The sequence below is a fragment of the Equus asinus genome, chromosome 13 (assembly GCF_041296235.1).
Source record: "Equus asinus isolate D_3611 breed Donkey chromosome 13, EquAss-T2T_v2, whole genome shotgun sequence".
Classification (NCBI taxonomy): Eukaryota; Metazoa; Chordata; class Mammalia; order Perissodactyla; family Equidae; genus Equus; species Equus asinus.
The window spans coordinates 41,751,674-41,776,359 of record NC_091802.1 but is presented as its reverse complement, the minus strand read 5'-3'; the positions used below and the strand labels follow the sequence as shown (position 1 = coordinate 41,776,359).

At 50.7% G+C, this 24,686-nt stretch overlaps 1 protein-coding gene and 1 long non-coding RNA gene across 2 annotated transcripts; one reads left to right on the top strand and one right to left on the bottom strand.

Moving 5' to 3' along the window:
• Positions 1-1,349: 1,349 nt before the first annotated feature.
• CAVIN1 (caveolae associated protein 1) lies at positions 1,350-14,941 on the top strand. Its single transcript, XM_014833737.3, has 2 exons — positions 1,350-2,391; positions 12,471-14,941. The coding sequence occupies exons 1-2, from the start codon at positions 1,921-1,923 to the stop codon at positions 13,170-13,172; spliced, it is 1,173 nt and encodes a 390-aa protein (XP_014689223.3). The 5' UTR covers positions 1,350-1,920; the 3' UTR covers positions 13,173-14,941.
• A 1,478-nt stretch (positions 14,942-16,419) lies between these two features.
• On the bottom strand, positions 16,420-24,380 carry LOC139040052 (uncharacterized). The gene is made up of 3 exons (XR_011493846.1): positions 24,258-24,380; positions 23,430-23,494; positions 16,420-16,491 (listed from the first exon to the last, which is right to left on the bottom strand). It is a non-coding gene; the product is annotated as an uncharacterized lncRNA (long non-coding RNA).
• Positions 24,381-24,686: the final 306 nt, after the last annotated feature.

Here is a 24,686-nt window from a genome sequence, read left to right as displayed (position 1 = left end):
CAGCAGAGCGCGCGAACTTAACCACTCGGCCACGGGGCCAGCCCCTTGTCACTCTTCTTTTTTCTAGAAGTTTTATCAATACTCAATGGAAGGAACTTAAACTGCTACATTTTCTCTTAAATTCTAAAACAAATTGATAATCTGTCAGTTCTAGCAGATATGTATATATATGTATACATATATATATATGATTTTATATACCAGTTCACTCTATTTGAATCTCAAACAAGAAAGCCGCTTGTTTCTGAGGAAACAGCTACTGAAGTATGAGGGGAAATATTTTATCCAATAGTTGTTGGGACTACCCCAGACTATCCCAGACAGTGAGCTCTCCAGCTCCTTTCTGGATTGGAGGGTGTTTTGACTGGATTGACGGGGCTCAGGGTTCCCACAGAGCAGTTTTTCACTCTTTGTAATGATAATGTGTGCCAGATTAGAAGTGACCTTTTGCCAAGGCCAACATCTATCCAAGTGGGGAAACCCAAGCTTGGTTTCCTAACCAGGGGAAAGGTTTGCAGCTTTTTCTGGGGGAAAGGGGTATAGTGTGTCTCCCGGGAAGCACAGCTCCAGTGCTGTGCTAGAGAGCAAAATGGGGGAGCATCAGCAGCCTCTCTTTCCCTGGACTTTTGAGCTAAGGATCCCCCTTACTCCTGCTGGGAACTGCCTGCTCCATCATGGTTGAAAATATGTCTGAAGCTAATCCTCAAGCCAGCAGGCTCAAAATCAGCACATGTGAGTGGCCATATCTGCCCCTCCCGGTCCTAAGGAAAGGTAGAGTGCTAAGGTGGAAAGAGCAACAGAGGAGGCCAGGGACCTGGTTTGAGTGCCAAGCCAATGTTAACCTGCCGGTAACCTCCAGCAAGTCGCTTGCCTTCTCCAGGCCCTCCTGTTCTGCTCTATCAAATGAGGAGGCTGGATTTGATGATCTGATTGCTGAGCGCTAGTCTCTGAGATCAAGAGAGATGGATGTGCTCCTGCATCCTGCTCTCTGAGGTTAGTGTCAGTGAGGCCTCCAGGGCAGGGGAAGTACAGGGAGGCGAAGGTGATTGTCAGAGAGAGGTGAGAGGCCGGTAAAAGGCATGACTTTCTGTTTTATTGCCCAGCTTAATCTTATGCTGTGAGGATAATTCTAAGAGGAACCTAGAGCAGCTTGGCAGCCCCTCATCACCACTGTGACCCTAACTTAAGTTCTCTCTTCCTGCCCTTCTCCAAACAACCTCTCAAGGTTTTATAACTGTGGTTGTTAACTTGGGGGTACGGGAGTGGGGGGCGTTAGCGGCCCGTTGAAAAGATTGTGGAAGTCATGAATCCTTTCCCTCTCAAAAACTGAGCGGAGGCAAATACAATATTTTGCATATAATTTCAGTTATGTTCCACCTCATTCCCTGCTCTAGAACTTAAAAGGCTGAGTTGGCAGGTGAGCAAAAAAAAAAAAAAAAAAAAAACCCAACAGGGAAAAGTAGAGCAACATTCTAACATTCTAGGACCTGTTCCCCTTCCACGGCTCACATTCCTCCGCCCCAGTCCCGCTCCCGCCGCCCCCGCTGCCACCCGAGGCCCTAGTCTCCCGCTCCAACTATTCCAATCATCCTAGGAAGGGTGGGGCACTCGGCTCTTGGGTCCCCCTCGGCTGCCCCCCCTTTCCCCATCATCGGTCTCCCCTTCTGCCCCGGTCCCTCCCTTTCTGGGGTGGGGCCAGCCAATGGGCGAGGAGACTCCGGGGTTTGGCCTGGGAGCCGGGGAGCTCACAGATCCCCCGCCCCACATTTCTGGCCGCTGTCCCGGTGCGCACGGACGTGGCTCGAGTTTCCTCCGTTCTCTGCTCTCTCTCGCTCTCGCCCCTCCCGCTCTTCCTCTTCTCCGAGTCTCCAGCTCCAGCTCCAGCTCCACCCGGCCGGCCCCGCACGGCTCCGGGTAGCCATGGAGGACACCCAGCTCCATATCATCGAGCAGCCGCTTCCCGGGTACCCCGACGCCGGGGACCCGGGGTCCTCCCCCGTGGGGGCGCCAGCGGCGGAGGAGCCGTCGGGGGCCGGCTCTGAGGAGCTGATCAAGTCCGACCAGGTGAATGGCGTGCTGGTGCTGAGCCTTCTGGACAAAATCATCGGCGCCGTCGACCAGATCCAGCTGACCCAAGCCCAGCTGGAGGAGCGGCAGGCAGAGATGGAGGGTGCCGTGCAGAGCATCCAGGGCGAGCTGAGCAAGCTGGGCAAGGCACACGCCACCACCAGCAACACCGTGAGCAAGTTGCTGGAGAAGGTGCGCAAGGTCAGCGTCAACGTGAAGACCGTGCGCGGCAGCCTGGAGCGCCAGGCCGGCCAAATCAAGAAGCTGGAGGTCAATGAGGCCGAGCTGCTGCGGCGCCGCAACTTTAAAGTCATGATCTATCAGGTGAGCTGGCGGGGCGGACAGCGCCCAGAGCTCCGCGCCCGGCCCACTGTCCCCGGCCCGGGGCTTGGGGTGGGGGTACTGCCCGCGGCACGCCTCTCCCGCCAGCCTGGCCTAGCTGGGAGGACCCACCCTCCTTCCTGCGAGCGCTGCTGGGGTAGGGTGGGGTGGAGTGGGGCGAACGGCGCATTCTTGCAGCGCGCAGAGGGGTGCGCTCTGCGACCTGCACCTCCTCACCAAGCCCCCTCCCTCCGGCGTCAAACTCTTGGCGGAACCGAGTTAGAGGGCTAGAGTCGGGGACACTGGCCCTTTCAGACATCTCCCAACTTGGCTCTGTCAAAGTCTTACTTGGGGGAAGTTTTGGGGAAAGCCGGGGGTCCCTGGCGGCCGTTGGGGCCTGCTGTCAGCGGACACTGGCGGCGCGGCCCGGGTTTGGGGCCTCCGGCACTGCCCGCCCGATATAGCGGGTGATTCAGGGCTCAGGCACGCACCGGCGGGGGCTGCGCCAGGCGAGGGACGCGACCGCCAGCACACCCCTCCAGACCCCGCGCCCCCGCATCAGCCTCGGCTGCCTACCCTGTCCTCTCACTGCGCTCTGCCCCTGGCCTCCCGTCACTTTCAGGCCCTTGGGGACATCCTAGCCGGTGGCGCGCTTGTACCCTCTGCCTGATGGAAGCAGGCGGGGCAGTCTGGGGGCCGCGAGAGACGTGCAAGAGGGGCTAGTGGAGGGGAGTGGACAGCCCCTGCCTGGTCCCGCGGGCTGGGCGCAGTGAATCACCCTGCACGCCTGCGGGGGTGGCCCAGGAGCAGGCGCACGCCAGGAGGAGGCTGCTGCGCCCCAGGCTCCACCTAGGCCGCTTGTTGCTTCCTTTGTACCTCTCCCCAGTCCTCCTGCCTGGATAAAAATGTAGTTTTTGTATCATAACCCAAATGAACCTGAGAATCTCAGTAATTCTGTTCCTCTCCACTCCCTCTCCCAATCCCATTAAGGGTAGGTCTGAGCTAAGGGCTTGGTGATCTTTTGTCCGGCTTTGCCTCCTCTCTGCTTCCAGGAGGTCTGGTTGATCTTCCTACCCCAAGAAGGTGAGATTGTGGGGGCGGAGGAGTTAGTCTATGCTCCATTTTCCCCTTCCACTCCGTACCAAAGGGAATGGAAAGAAAAGGAAGGTAGATTTCCCACACTCCCTAGGTGAGAGGACCCCTAACAGCGAGCTGTGGTTTCACTCACTGCTCTGGGGCCTGGTCAAGCTGGGTTCTGAGTGACCACCTGGGATGCAGTGAGGTCCCTGGCTTGGTCTCTCCAGGGGAGGCTAAGAAAGACGCAGAATGGGACAAGTGTTTGAGGACAGTAGACACAGGGAGGTGGTGAGCTGGCACTTAGCTGAGGCGGTGGTGGCACAGAAGCGGCACCCTCCCCCTCTCCCCAATGCCCAGGGACTCCCCCCAAGAGGCATTTGGCCTTTAAGAAGCTTTGCTTCCCCCCATACAGCACTATCTGGCAGAAAATATTTGCCCAGAGTTGTTTCCACTTAATCTAACTGCGTGGAGGAAGCTGGATGGGGGCGGGAGCAAAGGGGGGGGGGGGTGAGTGAGATTTTTAAAGAGATCTGCCTAGCCCTGGGGTGCGTGGAGGGAAGGAGAACAAGACAGGGGTCTGGGACAGCCAGCTAGCTCTGCCTGTTCTCCAGAGCCTGGTGAGGTAGAGGGTTGCTATCATGGGCTTGGATGAGTGTCCCAGACCACAGAACCTGGGAAAGTTCTCAGCCTCAAGGTAAACTTCCTTGTACCAAAGATGGAGATTCTGAGAGAAGGATGGGTATGGAGGGAGAAAGACTTCCATGCAGAGGCCAGTGGCATCCCGCCGTTACTCCCTCTTGGCAGTTGGCAGGGATCTGTGTCTGTATATTGTGCATTGCAGGAGGGGGGGGTCTAATCACAGGGTGGCTTTGACTGCATCTGTACTAAACCAGGGTGCATAGAGGACAGAGGGTTGAGGTAGAAGGAATGGCTCAAGATGGGGACCCTGAGTCCCCAAACCACAGAGGAAATAACTAAGAACTGAAGTGGTCTTAACGAGGAGAGGAGCTCAGAGGGAAGGAAAAGATTACAAGAATGGGGTGGGGCTCAGGGAAGCAGAACTTCCCTGAGCTGTAGAGCAGATGTTCCAGGTGGGGGCAGAGGGGTGGGGTACTCAGCTGCTGGAGGAAAGCAGAGGCTGCTCCTCCCTGAGGTCTGCAGGCCTGGGAAGAGAATGAAGTAAAAATAGCTCTGTGCCTTGGCAGACCTAATAGGGAAGATTGGGGGCGGCAACATTTATGGTCAAGTCCGGCTGGGGGGGTAGGATGCTTGGGTGTCCAGGCAGAGAGAGATCTGGAGAAAGGCCTCCTGGGATGGTGTGAGTTCTCCAGCATGGGGCGGGGGTGGGGAATGCTATATTCCTCGCTGCAGATGTGGGAGGTGATGATGTGGCAAGGGGGGCAGGGTGGAGGGGAGAATGAAAGGCTGGGAAGGCCCCAGCTGTGGGATCAGGTCATCTGGCCTCCCACATCTTCTTCCTGGGGAATAAGGGAGGGAATCCCTTGTGCAGCCCCACCCCAGATTCAGGGAGCTGCTAGACATAATGATTTCACAGGTTAAGTTTGCATTTGACCCCCTTTCCCCATACACACACACACACACACACACACGAAATTCAGCACCTCCTACCCCAAGATATCAGAGCCCTCACCTTGAGCTCACTTCTGAATCATTACTGTCCTTCTCTGGCATTCCCTCCCGTCTCCTAAACAAAAACTAGCAATTTGGCATACCACCCTGTCAGGCAGCACCTAACTAAGTAACAGACAGTCAGTGAGAGAAGTGAGTTCTACTAGTAGCTGGGGGTCAGTGGTCAATGATTTGGATATTATTAGAGTTCTTTTAGAATCCAGAAAGAGGGGCTAAAATGGAAATAAACATTTTCTGGAGCAGTTTTATTAGTTTGTTTTTTAAATTCCTGTGACTTGCTTTATTGTGATATTCACTTTGTTTATTTATTTATTATTCCTTTGGGTTTTTTTTGTGAAGAAGATTGGCCCTGACTAACATCTGTTGCCAATCTTCCTCTTTTTGCTGGAGGAAGATTGTCACTGAGCTAACATCTGTGCCAATCTTCCTCTATTTTGTATGTGGGAACCGACCTCAGCATGGCTTGATGAGTGGTGCTAGGTCCGTGCCCAGGATCTGAACCTGTGAACTCCGGGCAGCCGAAGCAGAGTGTGCGAACTTAGCCACTCAGCCACCAGGCTGGCCCCTCTGGAGCGGTTTTGCTGAGGCAGTTAGTAACCTACACATGGACCCATCATACCTGCTTCAAGTGCTTGAGGACAGGACCAGGAAGCACTTAAGGGATTAGGTGGCTCATAGGCATTAAAGGGGAGGACACCAGGGCCGGAAGGAGGGCCTGCTAGCTTCTCCTCCCCAAATCCTAACCCAACCCATAGCTCCTTCCTTGAGGCAAGTCAGGGCTACCTTGTTCCAGAAGAACCCCAAACCTTTGCCTCAACATATTCCCAACTTGGGGCTCTGGTCCCTCTTACCTCCTAAGCCTGGTGGCCTAGTAGAGAGAGTGCTTGCCATGCCCTTCCTCCAAAAAACTGAGTTTGGGTTGTTTTTCTTGGTCATTGGATCCAAAGCAGGTAGGGTATTTTTAGGGGTATTCCTAAGATCAAAGGAAATCATGCTCCTCCCTCTGTTTTTTTTTTTCCTCTTTTTTAGTAAATACAATCTGACTATTGTAAAGGTCAAAATCAGAAAGGGAAGAGATGGCACAGAGTGGGCAACTGATAGGCAGAGGAGCGGGAATACGGTTGCTAGGCAACCAACCTCAGAGATGAGTGGTGGTTTGTTCCGTTTTTTTCAACCATACCATTGTGAATATTTCATCACTTGCTCATTATAGACTTTTTGAGCTGGAAGGTGTTTTAGAGATAATCATCTTCAGCTCCTTCATTTTGTTTTGGAGGAAGCTGAGACCTAAAGAGGGGAAGTCGTTTGCCTATTGTCACTCAAGTGATTGGAGGTGGCTGGGGCCAGAACCCAGGTGTACCCCTTCTTCTGCTACACTGTCTGCTCCCCGCCTCCTCCTTCCAATCCCAGGCTCTGCGTCAGAAGTCAGGGTAGAGGCTAGCCCTAATGGAGGGTTAGTTCTGGCTCCTCCATTCTCTGAGGGAGCTGGTTGCACAGTCCTGGCACTGGGGCTGCTTTGTGTGTGTGTGTGGGTGGGTGTGCAGTGTTGGCTGAGAGTGCATAAGATTGCTGGCCATTAGCTGCTCAGCCTCAGAGGTGCTGAAGTAGAGGCAGCGTGTGGTCACCTGGTCCAACGACAGTGGGAAGGCAGGTGCAGGGTGTAAGGAGTGGAGCTCCCTGGCCAGCATGGGTGTCCCCTGGCACGGACTCCGCATCTGGCTAGGAGAGGACCACGTTGGCTTCTTTCTCCTTAACCTCCCTGCCACTTCCATCTTCTCCCTACACCCCAAAGGTAGGTTGGCACCTGCTGCTTTGTGTTTCTGTGGCTGCAGGCCTTTACTCAACACTGTTGTCGCCAAAGTCTGGTTGTGCTCCCAACTGTCCCTCTCTCCTGACTTCTCCTGATTGTCCAAAGCAAGAGTGGCAGCTCAGCTCCTCAAGAGGGAGAGTTGGGAGCTGTTGCTGGTGCACCAGGACATAGGCCCACCCATCATAAAAACAGCTTGGTTTTTGATCCTGATTTCTCTGTGCATCTTGATGTCTGATATCCCAAGTGTGGATGGAGGGAGGGGTAGAAAGGGAGGCAGGAGGTGGGGATTTGGCCAAAGGGAAATAGCCAGGATGTCCCTCTTCCATGCCTGTCCCTCTCCTTATCCTGGGAAGCACCCAGTGCCCACCTTCCCTGGGGGGAATGACGAGAACTGGAATTAGCAGCATCTGGCTCAAGACAGTGAAGCTGTTTGCCTTCTCTTTTACTCATCAGAGCCTCTCTGGTTGGAATCCAACAACTGCCCTCTTAGAAAACTCTTCCTCTACCCCCAGCAGCCTCTTTCCCCATCACTCCAAACCCCCAATAGTATCATCCCACAACCACAGCTGGGTGGGGATAGAAGGTAGGAGGCCAAGGATGAGACTTGGAAGATTCTAGAGGGAGGAAAGGAGAGGGTTTCCGTTTAAATTGTTTATTAATTCATGGGCCTGGGTTTGTTCCACTCCTTTCAGCCCCAGGGCCCTCTTGATGAAGCATTTAAAATGTGGTTTCTTTCCATCCTAATGCATTGTGTACTCCCTTCCCGTCCCTACTCACCAGCCCCAAATCTGCGTGCCCATCAAGGCCTCTTTCTCTCAACCCCATCCGCACCCATCCCAAGTCCCATTTAAACCCCTTTTCCTCATCTTAGCCCAAGAAGAAGCTGAATGCACCCTCTGACCTGGCCACACACAAGATCGTGCCTTTTGACCTTCTGCCTGAGACTGAGCCCTTTGACCTGAAGCCTGAGACAGTGCCTGAGCTCCCACCCTTTGACCAGACGCCTAGGGCACTGCCCTATTACCCAGAACCTGTGCCTCTGCCCACCCCTGTGAAGCCGACAGCCGGTGGGGGCGCTTAAGGTCTTCTGGGTCCCATGAGGCTGTGGGCATGGGGTGTCGCTCCGTCCACCATCAGCTCACTGCTTAGTGGTGGTCAGTACTGAGATGACCAGCCTCTTCCAAGCCACTGCCGCTTGTGAGTGGGTGTGGGTATTGTGAAAACACTCGCATCATGCAGAGTTCAGGGGAATGTGGTGTGTGCAGTGGGGTGGGAGGTGAAGGGAAGGGGCCCTCCTCTACTTCTTGGTTTCTCTCTTAATGGTAGACGCTCCCGACACATACTTGAGCTGCACTCAGTGCTGCCCTGCATGAAACTGCGCCATGGCTTCTGACTCTCCTGCCCCTTCTCCCTTCTGCCTCCTCCTCAGGGACAGGCCAGTTTGGCTGAAAGCCTCTTTGGAGAGGGCCCTCATGAGGCCAAGGCCTGGGGTCGGTTCTGTGCCCTCTCCACTCCCTCCCTGTAGCTGGGGGAAACATTTACACTTATTTTTTCCAGTTTTTTTAGAAAATGTTTTGCAAAGAGATCCCCTGTGTTTGCCAGATCCTGCCTTGGGCGGGGCACCCAAAAGCTGCCAACTCAGAGAGGCCAGAAGGAGGGACGTTTTAGCTGGCTCTGGTTTGGATTGTCTGGCCTCCCTATAGCACATTTCTCAACTTTTTTTTTTTGCTGATCATCCCCCTAAGGAGTCCTTTTAGACATTTTCCCCCTAATTGTCCCCTCTCCCATGAAATTTTACTACTACAGATTTACTATATATCTGTTTATCTACTGGGACTCTTTGGAGCACCACAAACTATTGCAGTACCTAAGACCTCTCCCTCCCGCGAGAATCGATTTCTGCCCTCTTGGAGGCAATGTCACCCCTGTTGAGGATGGTGTTATAGCAGAAAAGAAGGACCCTTCTGCCTTTGGTGTCTCTCCCCACTTGTCTTGGCGACCTAAAGTAGAGGCCCCGAGTGTTCAAGACTTCCTTCTTCACCTCTCCCTCAGGCTGTACCCTCTTCTACCGTCTCTCTGAGCGGCTCCTGGGTCTCTGAATTTCCTCTCCGGTGTCTTCTCTGGCCATTCCCAGGCAGTGGCTGGGGACAGAGCTGGTTAGCTCTAAGTCAAGAGAGGCTCCTACCCAGAGCCATATGATACTTGTCCCTTCTCCCTGAGAAATGTGAAATGCCTGACCAAGGACCAGGCACATAGTTGGTGCTCAATTAAAATATAATATAAAAATCTTCTTCCTAAGCCAGAGGATCGTAAGTTTATATAGAAGGGTTGGGGAGTGGAGCGGAAGGGGCTGGGAGTTGCCCTGGGGCTCCTCTAAATTCATCCTGGACTAGTGCCTGCCTGGGTTGGGGAGCTGTGTGTGCTTGGTGGAGGGCAGGGGAAGCTGTGCATGCTTTTGTTCAGACCTGGTCATTAAAGGTAACTCTGGAAACCAAGCCTTTTGGGAGTGGTGGTTTTGTTTAATAAAAACATGAAAACAAGTGAGGCCCCTCCTTTGGTTTAGGAACTCTGCCAGGGAAGTAGAGGTGGGACAAGGGTGCCTGGCCCATGTGCCCAGGGTAGGGGGAGGTACTTTGGGATTGTATTGGTGGTGGTTGTAGCAACAGGCCAACTGGGTGGGCCCAAGACAGCACTCCAAGGCTGTGAGTCATAGGGGAAACCTGGCTTGAAAAGGGGGAGGAAATAGAAAATCCATTAATGGAGGGGAAAAGCTAAAGTCACAGTGGTATGCCCTCTCCAGAGCCAGTCTACTGGACATTGTCCAGGGTCTTAAGTCAAATTGTTTTTCCTCTGTCTCCTGACCTTCCACCAAGAGGCCAGCTCCTCTGGTATAAGCCATCACCCTTGGGGAAGCCTACAATGAATAGGGTTATATTCTCAATGGGGTTATTTTCTGGACTGGTGAAGATGACCCCAAATCCCAGAATAAACCTCCCTTCACTGGGAGTGCTTCCTGATGTATGTGAGACCTTTCACCAGGCACTAGGAAGATGGGATTGGCTACAAGAAATCTGCAGCTCTTGCCCCAGCCCTGTTCACTTCCGAGCTCAGCAGGCAAAGACCTTTATCTAGGAAGCCAGAGGCCAGGAAAACCAACCAGCTCAGCCTTTAGGGGGTGGAGTGGAACAGGGGGGAGAATCAGGGATGCTGGGGGTGGGGCAGGGAGACAATGTGGATTTGTTTTACAGCAGCTGGGACTGCTTCCTGACTATTCCCCGCCCATGACTCTTAATCCCTCCCTAGCTCATCCACATTGTCTCAGCTTAGTGAAAAGAGGGCTACTCCTCTACCCTTTGGTGGAGGGTGGGTGGCTTTTTTAGTTTGGGAGGCTGTGAAGGAGAGATCAGAGCTGAAATTTTTTTGATACTGGGCCTGCAGATTAATTCTGGGTGGAGATGGATGAAGAGGTAGTGGAGTGTTTAGACCCTAGCGAATCCTAAAATGGTGTGTAAGAGAAAGGACTCCAGTAGGAGGCGGATAGAAGTGATTACAAAAGGATACCCGAAGGATACAACTGGAAGTCAAAGGGAATGCTAAGAGGGGCTGGGACCTCTTACACTCCTAACAAGAAAAACATCCCTTCAATGCCTCTGTGAATGATAAGAGGCATAAAGATGGACAGAATACCATAGGATGCCCATGATAGTATAAGCCAGCTATGGCAGGTGGAGACTACAAGTCCCAGCATGCCCTGTGCCCAGGTCACCTTGCCTGCTGGGAGGTGTAGTTGAGTAATGAGAGCTCGAGGTGGCTTGGTGCCCAGTAGAGCTGGTGCCCAGTTCAGGAGAAGAGGTGGAACCAGCATTCCCTCTTTGTCCCTGCTAATGCTATTGACAGGGAGGGAAGGAAGTTGGGAGGGGGTGTTCCTAGTTTTCAATGTAAACCAGGAAACTCTGCAGGGATGTGGATGGGAGGGAAGAGGAAAGAGATTGGGGGCTGGGGAAGGAATTTCTGCAGCAGGTGGTGCAGAGATACCAAGGGGCCAATATATATAGTACGCGTGTGTGTTTATGAGAGAGGTTGGCTCATGTTGCCTTATATTTCTTTTTTATTTTTATTTATTTATTTTTAAAGATCTTATTTTTCCTTTTTCTCCCAAAGCCCCCGGGTAGATAGTTGTGTATTTTTAGTTGTGGGTCCTGCTAGTTGTGGTACGTGGGACGCCACTCAGCGTGGCCTGATGAGCAGTGCCATGTCCGCACCCAGGATTCGAACCGGTGAAACCCTGGGCCGCCGCAGCGAAACGCGCGAACTTAACCACTCGGCCATGGGGCCGGCCCTGCCTTATATTTCTCAGATGGGATTTTCTTACAGTTCTGGGTAACAATCTTCAGAAAACCCTTTAGAAAAACTATTGTCTCTCATTCATTTGTCTGAAATCCCTGAAGAGAGTCTGGGCCAAAGAGAAGATCCTGTTTATGTTCTGGGTTATGCCCCTTTTCCCTTTCTGTGCTCAGCCTCCCCTACCTTCTGGTGGGGGCTGATCCTGAGTTTCTGAAATGTTGGCCCACAGTCAGGATCTTGGAAAACCTTCCCAGAATGCAAAACAGTGCTGGTGCTAGGTCCTCCCAGGGGAAGAGGGAAGAACTGGCTCTGAGCTCCAGGATCATGGGGAATCTGGGACCACCATCCTACTCCTGGTCCCTTGAACTCCCTAGAGAAAAAAGCAAGAATGGAAAGTATTCCCTCCCTTCTGTTCCAAGGCAAGGAAGTCAGAACCAGAAGAAACGTTCATGTTGGGAAGAAAACATGCCCTTGGCTGCCAGCAAGCTTCTTCCTCTTTTCTCCCTCAATTTCTGCATGGGGAGAGAGGAGGGAATGACCACTGGTGGAGCCAAACAGTACGAGGAGGTCAAGTAGTGGGGGCGTGGGACACAGCTCTCCTTCCCTAAGACTGGTTCTGAAACGGTCTGAAGTCTGGGAAACGAACTCCCTCTACCTTGCCTTCAAGCTACCCTACTTGGGGGTCGCCTGATATTGGCTGTGAGCTAATTCCCCGACCCCCAACCCCTCAACTTAAACAAACTCCTAAGCGCTTTTTGGCCTGGTTCGGGCAGTGTGCGACTTAGTGCACCAGAGGGCGCTCTGCTCATTTCCAAAGTTACCTTGTGTTCCCTGGGACGCAAAGGGTAAGAACTGCTTTAATATAAGATGGGTGGATGCAGGGTCCAAGGACAGGGTTGGAGGGCAGCAGAGATATTTAACCGAAGTGCAATTACACCACGCCCAATCTCCGACCCGATGCTCGGTTCCCTCCTTGCGTTGTCTATATAGTTACCGTACATTCAACACATATTTTTTGGGCGCCCACGAGGTGTTCACCTCTGTGCCAGATGCTAGGGATACAACGGCGAACAAATCAAGGCCAATTTCACGGGTACCACGCACTCTCCAGGATCACCACCGCCCTGCTGGGTTCTCCCAGCGTCCCTGCTCAGCCCTCCGGTTCTGTCCCCCTTATCTCTTCGCTCTGCTTTCCTTTTAGGATGAAGTGAAACTGCCGTCCAAAGTGAGCATCAGCAAGTCGCTGAAAGAGTCTGAGGCACTGCCCGAGAAGGAGGGCGACGAGCTGGGCGAGGGCGAGCGGCCCGAGGAGGACGCGGGGGCGCTCGAGCTGTCATCGGACGAGGCGGTGGAGGTGGAGGAGGTCATCGAGGAGTCGCGCGCCGAGCGCATCAAGCGCAGCGGCCTGCGGCGAGTGGACGACTTCAAGAAGGCCTTCTCCAAGGAGAAGATGGAGAAGACCAAGGTGCGCACCCGCGAGAACCTGGAGAAGACCCGCCTCAAGACCAAGGAGAACCTGGAGAAGACGCGGCACACGCTGGAGAAGCGCATGAACAAGCTGGGCACGCGCCTAGTCCCCGCAGAGCGGCGCGAGAAGCTCAAGAGCTCGCGAGACAAGCTGCGCAAGTCCTTCACGCCCGACCACGTGGTCTACGCGCGCTCCAAGACGGCAGTCTACAAGGTGCCACCCTTCACCTTCCACGTCAAGAAGATCCGCGAGGGCGAGGTGGAGGTGCTCAAGGCCACCGAGATGGTGGAGGTGGCCCCCGACGACGAGGAGGGCGGCGCGGAGCGCGGCGAGGCCGCCGACCTGCTGCGCGGGAGCAGCCCCGACGTGCACACGCTGCTGGAGATCACCGAGGAGTCGGACGCCGTGCTGGTGGACAAGAGCGACAGCGACTGAGCGGGACGCAGGCCCCGCCCCGCCTCTCCCTGCCCCCGCCCCAGATTCCTTTGCCTCTCCAGACTTTCTCTTTTGCCTTCTCTCTCGGCCCCAGAAGGGCTGAGATGTTTCTAAACTGAGAACACACACCGTCGCCCCCCACCCCCAGCACCCCTCCAAGTCTTACAGCTGTTAAGACGGGATGGGGAGGCAGCTTCCACAATGGACAGACCCAATTTGGGCACAGTCTGGGTGGAAATGGAGAGGGGAGTGATCTGTGTCCTGGTTGTCCAAGTTGGGGATCCTAGAAGAAATTGCTGTCATTTCCATGGTTGGGCCCCCCTTGGGGCAGGCTGCCTTCCCCCCAGTCTCCCCGTTACACTCACCCAGCTGCTGTCATTCCTACTCACTGAGCTCTTTTTTCTCATCCTGATCCCCGGAAGCTTCAAGGCCAAAATTACCCTTGCCCACATGGGAGGCCGCATACTGGAAGCACTCGGAAGCGGTTTTTGGGAGAACCTGAGGCAATGGCGGAGAGAGGGCAGAGTGAGCCGTGACCCTGGATGAGGGTGTAGCACAGGCTGTATTTGCAAAAGGTCTCAACAAGGACGGCTGGAGCCAAGCAGAGCCCTGGGGAAAGGGGAGGGGGCGCAGCACGATGATGAATACATACGTGTGGGAGGAAGGGTACTCTTAAATGTTCATGTAACTGCACACAGGAGCTCATGGCCATGGCTTTGGGAAGGAGAACGGGAAATAGTAGAAGGTGGAAATGGGTGAAGAGAGGAGAATTCTCCTCATTAGCAGCAAGAGAAACAGGACAAGAATCCTGTCTTACTGGGGTTCTCAGAGGACAGCAGGACCATTTTCAGGATAAGGAGGGAGGACAGTGTGAGAAAGCGATGATCCAAAGAGAAGAGAGAGGTAAAGCTCCCCTTCTTCAACTGAGATCTGGACGGTGGCTGCCCCTAGGGACACCCCATTTCTCAAAGCCCAGATACTTAGGGGCCCAGAAGGGGGCAGCACCAGGCTGCGGAGAGCTGAGAATTAGGAGGAAGACTGACTGGAAAGAGAGCAAGGTGTTAATGGCCAGGCCACCAAGCTGAGAGCTGGAGGGGAGGGGAGGAGAGTATAGTATGCCTGTGTAGAGAGCAACGCAGCCTTGGCTCGCTCTTGGCAGTTTTTTTCTCAAGCTCTTTCCCTAGAGCTAGTGTCAGGAAGCAGAAGAACTTGCCGAGACCTCCTGCCCTTGTGGGTTCCTCTCCTGAATCTTTGGGGGCTGCGTACAATCTGAAGGCCTGATCTGTAGTCCACTGACCAGGTTCTCCTAAGGACACTTCAGTCCCTCTGTTCCTCGCTAGTAAAGGCGGCTTGTCAGAAGCAAGGCCAACTCCCCCACCCCCACCCCATTCGCAGTCGAAAGAGGAAGGCTGCGGCCTTCTTTTTTCTCCCCCCACCTCCTCTGCCTCATCTTCCCTGCTCTGCTTTTTAGAATTGCAGCTAATTATTTTAAGGGGTGGAGGGAGGGAGCCTGGGGACACAAACCTTTTTTACAATACAAAGCTTTGCACTCCCCCCTCCCCTTTTCTTGGTTCCCTTCTCTCTTCTGAATGGTTGGAGACACATCAGCTGAGGGAGGATGGGGATTGTGGGACGAGGTCCCTTGGTGCTGATGGGCTGAAGGGGCCTGAGTTGTGGGCAGATACAGTTTCCTGTGGGCTCTGGGGAGCCTCTCATGTTGCTGTGTCCTGGTGAGCAGCCCGACCAATAAACCTGCTTTTCTAAAGGGATCTGTGTTGGATTGTATTCTCCGAAGGCAGTTGTGTAGGATGCGTTAGAGAGGACAGAAGGGAGCCAGGGGGAGAAAGAGAGAAAGGACTGTTGGTTTAAACTTGCCTCATTTGCCTGGGTGGGGAATAGGGGTGGGGGATTATTATCCCCATTTTAAAGATGAAGAAATACAGAGTGACTTGTATAAGGTCACACAGCTGGTAGCTGATGGTGACACAGCTGGGATTCTAAGCCAGGCAGCCTGGCTCCACAGTCTGTTTAACTGTTAGTCTGTAACCCTGTACTGTCTAGAACCTCTTCCCTGCTGTCAGGGCATTAGCCCTTCAGACATGCCCAGTTACTCTTCTCAGCCTGAGCTTCCCCAGATACACAGTTTGGAATCATGGGCCTAGAGGAGGCAGTCAGTCTAGGGGAGGGGAAAAGTCAGAAGCCCCAACTCAGAGGGCTGAATGTCATAGAGAAAGGATTCCAGTGCATGTTATATATGCGAGTTGTAGCCACACAGCATATTTAATTCTCCCCACGACCCTGGGATGGGCACCTGTTTCATTGTGCAGCCTCTCTTCCCCATGAGCAACCTGCCCCAACTGCCACAAGTTATGGGTTTCCTACAGCAACGGACTCAAACCATCATGTGGGTTCTGCCTGCATCAGAATCACCTGGGGGGTCAGCCCTGGTGGCCTAGTAGTTAAGGTCAGCGCACTCCACTTTGGTGGCCCGGCTTCCATTCCTGGGTGCAGACCTACACCACTCGTCTATCAGTGGCCATGCTGTGGCGGCGGCTCACGTGGAAGAAGATTGGCAACAGATGTTAGCTCAGGGTGACTCTTCCTCAGCAAAAAGAAAAAAAAAAGGAATCACCTGGGAAAGGGGTGTCCCTAATGAAAATAATGTCATTTCTGAGGCTCTATCCCAGCGTCCTGCCACTACCTCAAACAAGCTTGAGTCCTTCCTCATGAGTCATGCATTTCTCTTGACTTCCTTGCCCCTGCCCCCAGCAGCAAGCACAGCAGATTCTAGAGTTCTAAATCCTCCAGAAAGCGTCAGCTTCCCACCCAAAGGAATGAAAACTGAAGCTGAAAGTTCAGAGCCTGGGAGTCAGGAAACTTGCCTCCCACCAGGGTAGACATACCAAAGATCTTTCTTCCTCTGGGATCCAGACGTACAGCTGTGAGAAGCAGGGAACAACATCAGGACCCCAGCTGCAGAGAAATAAGCCCGAGGGAAACCAGGAAAGGCCCTGGGATTCCAGGCCATCATTTACTTCCCTTACTCACAGCAATAAGGCTCCTGGCCCCTCCCCCTTTCCTCGCACAAGTGCCCCCCACACTGGTCCACCACACTTTCAATACCAGGCAAATTACTTTGCTGTATCTTTCCTACTCAATTCTATTCTGGTACCACCTTAAGAGTGGTCCTAATTCTCTGAATAGGCACTTTTCTGCTGGCCTTTGCACCATGGCATCGCTCCTTTACCTTGCAGTGTGGGCCGCAGCTCTAGAAGCTCTCCCAGAATCAGAAATTACTCCTTTTCCTCTTCTCTCGAAGCTGAGGGGAGAAGGAGGGCTGGTCTCAGGATGGATGAAATAGTCAACTGCTTACCAATAGGATTTGATGGGCATTCCACGGTCCCACAGTCACAAAGCATCTTTTCCACCAACCAGTCATGAACTTGCCCACCCATCGTTAGCATTATTTCCGTGGGTTAGAATCAGACAATAAACTAGGGGTATTGTCTCTCAAAGGATCCCATCAAATGTTACCTGGGATCGAAGGAAGTTCTTCTATGGCCTCAGATTGAATTTTCAGGTCTCTAAATGGTACCCCCAAAGTCCTGATCCCTAAGAGGTAACTTTCCATTGGGGTCAGGAGGAGACAGCTGCAGCTAGTCTTTTTTTTTTCTTTTTTTTTAAAGATTTTATTATTTCCTTTTTCTCCCCAAAGCCCCCTGGTACATAGTTGTATATTCTTCGTTGTGGGTTCTTCTAGTTGTGGTATGTGGGACGCTGTCTCAGCGTGGTCTGATGAGCAGTGCCCTGTCCGCGCCCAGGATTCGAACCAACGAAACACTGGGCCGCCTGCAGCGGAGCGTGCGAACTTAACCACTCGGCCACGGGGCCAGCCCCTGCAGCTAGTCTTATACTGGTCCAGACCCTCATCTGCTCTCACCTGGAGCATTTGAACTGACTTTATAATCTGTTTCCAAGCCATTCCCCACATTATTGGCAGATAGTTACAGATATTAAAGAAAATATACTTTACAGTTTAACTGCCTTTCTTTGACCAAAGAGTTAACCTTGGCATGGCTCACAAGCTCCCTTAAGAGTCTGGTCCTTGCCCCAGTTCTTACAACATGCTCTGTAGGGAATCTGCTGGCCAGAAATGGAGCACACACTTTCAGCCCTGTGGGCCTTCGCTCAGGGTATTTCCTCTGTCTGAAATGGCTTCTTCCTTTCCACTGCCCCTCTTAAACCAACCTCTTCTCCAGTTCTACCCCAGTCACACTCATCATTCCCTTCTAAGGGCTCCCATAGAACTTGATGTCAATAAACATTTGTCGACTGAAAGAATGAATAAATTACAAGATTCTTTCCATTGCAAGTGTTATAAACTCATCTCAAACTGGCTTTTGCAGAAAAAACAAAACCAACCAAAGCTGAAAAGAAACACAGCGGGAATTAATGCAATTGAAAAAGTTCCCAATAATAGGTCCAGGGGTGTCTGGAAGCAAATTCTGATGTAATATCATTAGGAATTTATCTCTTATTCTATTTTCTCTTTTCCAGTCTGTTTGTTTCATTGTTAATCAGGTTTTCCCCATGTGTTGGCAAAGATGACCATCCATAGCTGCAGGCTTATGACTGAAGAACCCCAGTTAAGAGGGTTTCTTTCCAAATTCTTCCAGTCAGAATCTCAGATATGATGCCTACTGGCCCTGAGTGGTCAACATACTCAAATCACTGTGCCTCTGACCAAATCTAGGTGGTGTACCACTTCTAGAACCCAGCTGAAGAATGGAACTGAGAGTGAAGGAAGGCTGATTTCCCAAAGGAAAATTGGGTTGCTGTTCTCAATAGAAAGGGGAGAGGATGATGGGCAGACACAACAACAGATGTTCTTTCCAAATGATCTGTTTGTGATACTGTGCTAGGAGCCAAGAGACTAAAAAGACAACATATCCTGCTCTTGATTTTAAAGAGTTTGCAATTAGTGGGAGAGGCAGATGCTCAAAATAGCTCAAAGAGATGACTGTAAGAGAGGGGAAGCAAAACGCAATGGCAAGGCACTGGTGAGGGATTAATCCTTGGGGAATATGGGAAATTTCATGGAGCAAGGGGGCTTTTAAGTTGTGATTCTAAGCCAGGGTAGGATTTCAAATAGATGTCACTGCAGGGCAGAGAGAGTATTTTACTTGATTTTTGTGTCACCAGAGCATAACAGTGTCTCAAATATGATTGTGTTGGTTAACGTTCTTTGGTTGAAAGTATAAGAAAAGGACATTGGCCAAAAGGAAAAAAGAAACTTATATTGGAAGGCTGCCAAGATATCCCATGGACTCCAAGGAATTGCTGAGCAGCCAGGCTAGGAAGAGTAGGAATCAGGGGATCTCCAGAGACTTCTGAGAGGGAGTTAATGGACGGCCCTTTCTAAAGTGCTGACATTAGTGGTACTCAGCTGTAAGGGCTCCCAGGCTCTGTGCCTCTCAGTTTCAGTTTCCAAATTCCTGGCAGAGAGAATCTGATTAAGCCAGTTAACATCAGTGTTCACCCTGGATTTAATAATCTGTGGCCAGGAGACCGGGATCATGTAATAGAGACATGGCTGAAGGGATCTATTTTGGTGTATGATTGGAAAAGGGAGGAGCAATTCCCAGGAAAGGAGGACTTCAGCCAGGTGAGACCCAAGAGCTATCTATTAAAATAGTAGGTCCTCGATGCACATGAATTAATCGGAAGCAGTGGTGTGGGACAGGGAAAGTTCTCCAGGCAAAGGGAACAGTGTGCGAAAAAACAAAGCAGCAGGAACGCTGAAGCCATGGCTGAGGAACAGTTAATGGAATTATGGAATGTTAGAACTAAAAGGAGTCTTGCTTTATAGATGAGGAAACAAAAGGAGTCATTTTACAGAGGAAGTTGCTGCGGACTCGGGAGAGAAAACAATTTATCTGCACCTAATAAGACTCAGCATAAAAGAGTTATCAGAAGAGAGGTGGCCCTTGAAGCGCCAGGAATAGGTGAATCTGCCAAGGGAGGGAGTTAGGGAGAGAAGAGGATGGAGTTTAGAATTAAAGGCAGGAGTGCTCACCTTTCGGGGATGATGGGGGTTGGGGAGAGCAGCAAAGCAGACTGTGGGATGGTCAGAGAGGGAGAAGGACATCTTGCTGGGGGCAGGGCACTTTGAATAACATTATCTCAGGTAATTCTGAAGCACTGGATGTCCTTCTGCTCGGAAAAGCCCCTGCCCACTCCCTCCAGGGCTTTGTCTCTGATGGGTGACCAGGACCCTCCACCCTTGTCCACCGCTGCTTTGTCAAGAATGGATATCTGGTCCCACCTGGGCCAATGAAATCCTCTTTGCCAGCAGTTTAGAGATTTGAGCTGACAACCACAGAGCCTGAACATTTTCAGTAGCAGCCCCAAGTCAAGTCATGACAAGGGAAGGGCAGAGCCTTAGTGGGACTGTCTACAAACTCCCTCCGGGGAGGTTCCTGGAACTGCCCTTCCCAAGGTGTGGTTGTTCAACTCTTTATTGGAATTTGGGAGAGACCTCAGTTTCCTTCCAATAAGTCTTCCCCACCCCGCCCTTGTTGTTTTTTTTGCATAAGATAATAATAGCTAACGTATAGGAAGGAAGGAGTATCTTCAGAGACAGAAGAGAGGGAATAAGTAGAGAAGGTCAGGAGGGAGAGGAGAATTGACGAAGGTCAGAGAGGGCAAGGATGGGACCAAGAGCACTTCCCTCCCTCCAATAAGTATTTACTTATTTATTTATTTTACAGATTGGCTCTGAGCTAACATCTGTTGCCGATTTTTTCTTTTCTTCTTCCTCCCCCCAGTACCTAGTTGTGTATTCTAGCTGTAGGTCCTTCTGGTTGTGCTATGTGGGATGCTGCCTCAGCATGGCTTGATGAGCAGTGCTAGGTCCATGCCCAGGATCCAAACTGGTGAAACCCCTGGCTGCCAAAGTGGAGAGTGCAAAATTAACCACTTTGCTATGGGGCCAGTCCCTGAATAAGTATTTATTAAGTACCTGCCATGTGCCCACACTGGGGAGACAAGGCAGCAGCTGACAGGCAGTTTCTGTTTTCCTGGAACTGACAGTATAATAAGACAGACAGATAAGAAACTGTCAACAGATAAATAAAATGAGAATCGTGACAAGAGTTCCACAGGAAACAGCATATAGAGATAGAAATTAACAGGCTGGGAGCAACTTTAGGTGGGGTAGTTAGACAAGGCCTTTCGGAGCAGGTGAGACCAAAAGGGTGAGAAGGAACTAGCCATGCCAAAGCTGGAGAAGGAAGACGAATGGTATATGCAAAGGCCCTTAGGTGGGAAATAGTGGAATTTAGTGGGCAGGAGGGAGGTTCATGGGATAGGCAGGGCCTTGAAAGGGATAAGAAAAAGGAGAATTCCTTTATCCCAAGCCCCATGGGAAGTCACTGAAGGAACAGAATGTCATGGTATGAATGATGTTTTCAGCAGCATAGGAAAAGAGCTTAGCCTTGAAAATATTGAATAGGGAGGACTGTTCTTCAGACAGGAGGAAAGAGAGATGCATGATGAAGCCTGAGAAGTGAGTTTTTGCAGAAAGAAAGTAGAGGTCCAAGGAGTTCATGTTGCACAGACCTGCTCTTCTCTGCGATTTTAGTGAGGGGCAGCTGGGCAGCCCTGTGTGAGCCTTTCTGTTGCTCTGCCCTCATGGGGGTCCCATCACCCACACAAGTTGCCCTTTGCCTCTTCTGGTCACTGCAGGGACTTGCTACCCATTTACCACCACCAAGGTTCTTCTCCAAATCTTCTCTTCCTTGTCATGCCTTCTTCTTGATTTAGAGTTTTACTGCTAATTCCTCCAGGGTAGAGGGAGTAAATAAAAAGTTTCTAGAACTTTACAAAATCTGATGAGACTTAGTTCCTGATCTAACCCATTGTTCCTGAGTCTCTCTGAGGTGATAAATGGAAAGCTATTCCAGTTATACATTGCTGAGTAACAAACCACCTCAAAACTTAGTGGCTTAAAACAATGACGACATTTATTTTGCTCATGAATTGGTAATCTGGGTAAGGCTCAAGAAAAATAGCTGTCTTCGCTCCATTTGGCCTCCATTAGGGTGGCTTGAAAGCTGGGGGCTGGAATCATCTGGAGGCTGGCTCACTCACAGTTGATGCTTGCTGTCAGCTGGACCTTAGCTTGACTGTTGGCCAGAACACCTTCATATGACCTCTACATATAGCTTGGACTTCCTCACAACATGGTGGCTGAGTTCCAAGGGTGAGTGTTGCAAGAGAAAGAGTCAGTAGGAAGCCATATGGCCTTTTATGACCTGACTTCAGAAGTCATATAGCGTCATTTCCATTGTATTCTATTTATTAGAAGTGAGCCACTCAGGGAGTGGAATTAGACTACCTCTAGCTGGTCAAAGAATTTGTAGACATGTTTATAAACCACCATAAACTCACGGGGCTTCCGCTCTCTGCCTTTATTCACTTGATGGGTGGAGAGCGGGGACCTCACTTTTTCCCCTCCTTTAGACCTTTCCTTGGAGATCCAAGAAGAAGCTTACGTCTAGAGATATAGCCAAGGAAGAGCAGCTATTCAGGCTCTCGAACTAGACACACTTGAATTTGAATCCTTGTTCTGCTATTTATTTATCAGCTCTGTGTTCTTGGCTAAGTCATTTAATCTTGGGCAAGTCTCTTCTCCATCTGTAAAATCACAGTATCCTCCTCATGGGGTTATTGTAAGGACTAAATGAATTAATAGACAAGTTACATAATACATGCTTAGAACAGTGGCTAGTACATAGTAAGTACTCAACGAGTGTTACTTATTGCTGATATGATTACTCAACACGTTTATTAATATTTAATTAACTGGATCATTGGTGAGTTCTGGGCTAGATGCTGGGATTATGAAAATGACCTCGAAGGGATTCAAGCTTCCAGGAACCTAAAGCTTAGGGGGAGATGTTTTCAAGCCTGTGGGCAGAGAGCTCAGGCTTTGGAGTCAGCCAGAGCAGATTCTCATTACGAGTTTGCCCATAGTTTCTAGCTGTTGGACCTTGGACCAGTCTTTTACTTTCTCAGCCATAATTTCCTCAGTTGAAAATGAGAATTATAATAGTGCCTACCTCATTGAGTTCTGGTGAGGATCAAAAGAGATAATCCATGTAAAAAGCTTAGCACTGTTCCTGGAACATGGTAATTACTTAACAAATGTTAATTATTAATTTCATTTAATCAGGAAGTAGCCTAATAAATGGATATATTACAAGGTGGAGAATGCTATACTAGATGCAGAAGCAACCTGCTAAATGAGTCCAGCAGAAGAGATTAACTTTGCCAGGAAGAATCTTGGAAAGCCCAGAGGAGATGATGTTGGAACTGGGCTTTGAAGAATGAGTAAGAGTTTTTGGGTAGGGAATGAGAAAAGAGAAGATATTCTGGGTGGAGGGAAGAAGATCTGCAAAGGCATGAAGTTACAGAAGGTGTTGACATGTTCGGAGGAAGGTGATAAATTCAGTGTGGGAGTATAAAGTGTGCGGGATGGAGGGGATAAGGCTGGAAAAGGGAGTTCTGGTCAAAATACTAGCTCAAGAAACTGCTGTCTTTAAGCCACACTCGGTAGAGTGTAGAGAAAGGCCAGTGGCTGGACTGGAGAGAGGTTTTGTAGGTGGAACAGATGGGTTCAGGGGTAGACTGTATGTGTGAATGTGGGTGAGGGCAGTGAGGGAAACAAAGGCCAGCTGCTGAGGAGTCAGGGGAGGAGGACAGGGTTTAAGTGGATGGAACAAAGTTATTGGGATTCAAAGTCTAAAAACCTGGCTCTGAACTCACCTGAGATACTGCTGAGTATCTCCATGATCTTGAGATTGTCATACTATTTTGGCCTCAGTTTCCTATCGGTAAATAATACGGCCTTTCCTATCTGCTACACATAATTGTTGTGAGAAAGAGAGGTAGTGAGTGTGTAAGTGCTTTGTAAGCAGTAAATAACCAAACAAGTATTAGGCCCTATGCTATTCGGGACGCAGTCAACTACATGGAATAGCATAGCTAAAGCAGAGTTTAGGTGAAGTGGAAGGTGGGGGATATCTGTCCTGGAGTGAAGATAAAGATAAACAGCGATCAATACACCCAAACACACACAGACACACTACAGATAAATATGGCTTTTCTACACTGGGCTGGGTCTACAGGAGGGCAATTAGAAACTCCTAATCCCACCAACAGCAACCCTACTAGTTGTCCTATAGACACTCTCACCTTTCACTTGCATATGAAGTGGTCCAAAGGTCCAATTCTGGAGTCTTTGGCGGGGCTTCAGGTATCTGGGGAACCATCAGAATTTGTGATTAAAAGCTCATGCTGTATATTTCTGAGGCTAGAATCCACAGGCTCCAGCAGACTCTCAGAAGGATCTGTGACCTCCCCGAAGATTGAGTCATTGATTTTCTCATCAGAAGTTAATAAGAATAGCTATCCTAGGGGAGAAAGACTGGTGGGGGAAGGAGGGAGATTTTCATTTGTAATTTTCGACTGTTCTGCACTGTTTGACTTTTCTAACAACCAACATGTGTTAGTTTCATTGAAAAGACTGCCATCAGGGGTTATCTGGGTGGTGAGATAGCAGGCTCATTCTAGATTTCATCTTTATACCTCTTTGTATTAAACAAACACAACAAATAGTAATAGCTATTATTATTTTTTAAACTCTGATAGTATCAGCATACACACACAAATCACTCCATTATGCAAAGTACATCCTCTATTATGTAAGGTAAAATGTCTACATTTCCGATACTGACTTCAATGCAGTAAAACTTGCATTTGAAGTAGATGAGACGAAAGAGAAAAACCCAGGCAATTTCAAGTATTTCAACTCAGACGCATAAAAATAATGTGTATACGTGTCAATCTTCATATGTACTGTTTTTGGCATTCTCCTGAACTGGCCAAGGTGCCAGCCGTTGGCGTTTGATGCTTGAAGCGACGGAACGGAGGACAGGGTTAAATCCACTACCCTCTCCCCACGCACTCTAGTAATTACTCTATTTCCACGTCATGTTTCCGGGTGTGTGTGTCCCGACTCACGCAGAAACTGAAGTTCAAAGCAGGCGGGAGTCACCCATGTCCTTTTTGCTGTCCCCAGAAACCCAGTTCACGCGTTGGGCCCCATGAGTATCTGGCGATACCTGGGGACTGTCTAACTGGCTGATTCCCACGTGGTAAGTGGCTCCCAACCTTGCCCCCACGTGGTGCCAAGGGCCGGGAGAAGGGAGAGCAGGCAGAGGAGCGCCGCACCAGGGGCATTTAAAGTGCCTTGACGTCACGCACTGCCAGGAACTCAGCTGAGTTTTCAGCAGGACATTCCGGTCATCTTCCCTCCCTCCCCCCGGGCTTCTGTGCCCAAGGCTTCTGCTCTTCCCTGTTGTTGCGGAGGGAGGAGCACTGAAGCCTCGGAACAGCCGGCACGGGGGCGTTCCCAGCCTTGCCTTGGCTCCGCCCCTTCTCCCAGAGGCT

Excerpts from the sequence above, each read along its gene's own strand:
- CAVIN1 (XM_014833737.3), top strand. The coding sequence starts at position 1,921 with ATGGAGGACACCCAGCTCCATATCATCGAGCAGCCGCTTCCCGGGTAC. Across the intron at positions 2,392-12,470 it reads TTAAAGTCATGATCTATCAG|GATGAAGTGAAACTGCCGTC; the intron begins GTGAGCTGGCGG and ends CTTTCCTTTTAG.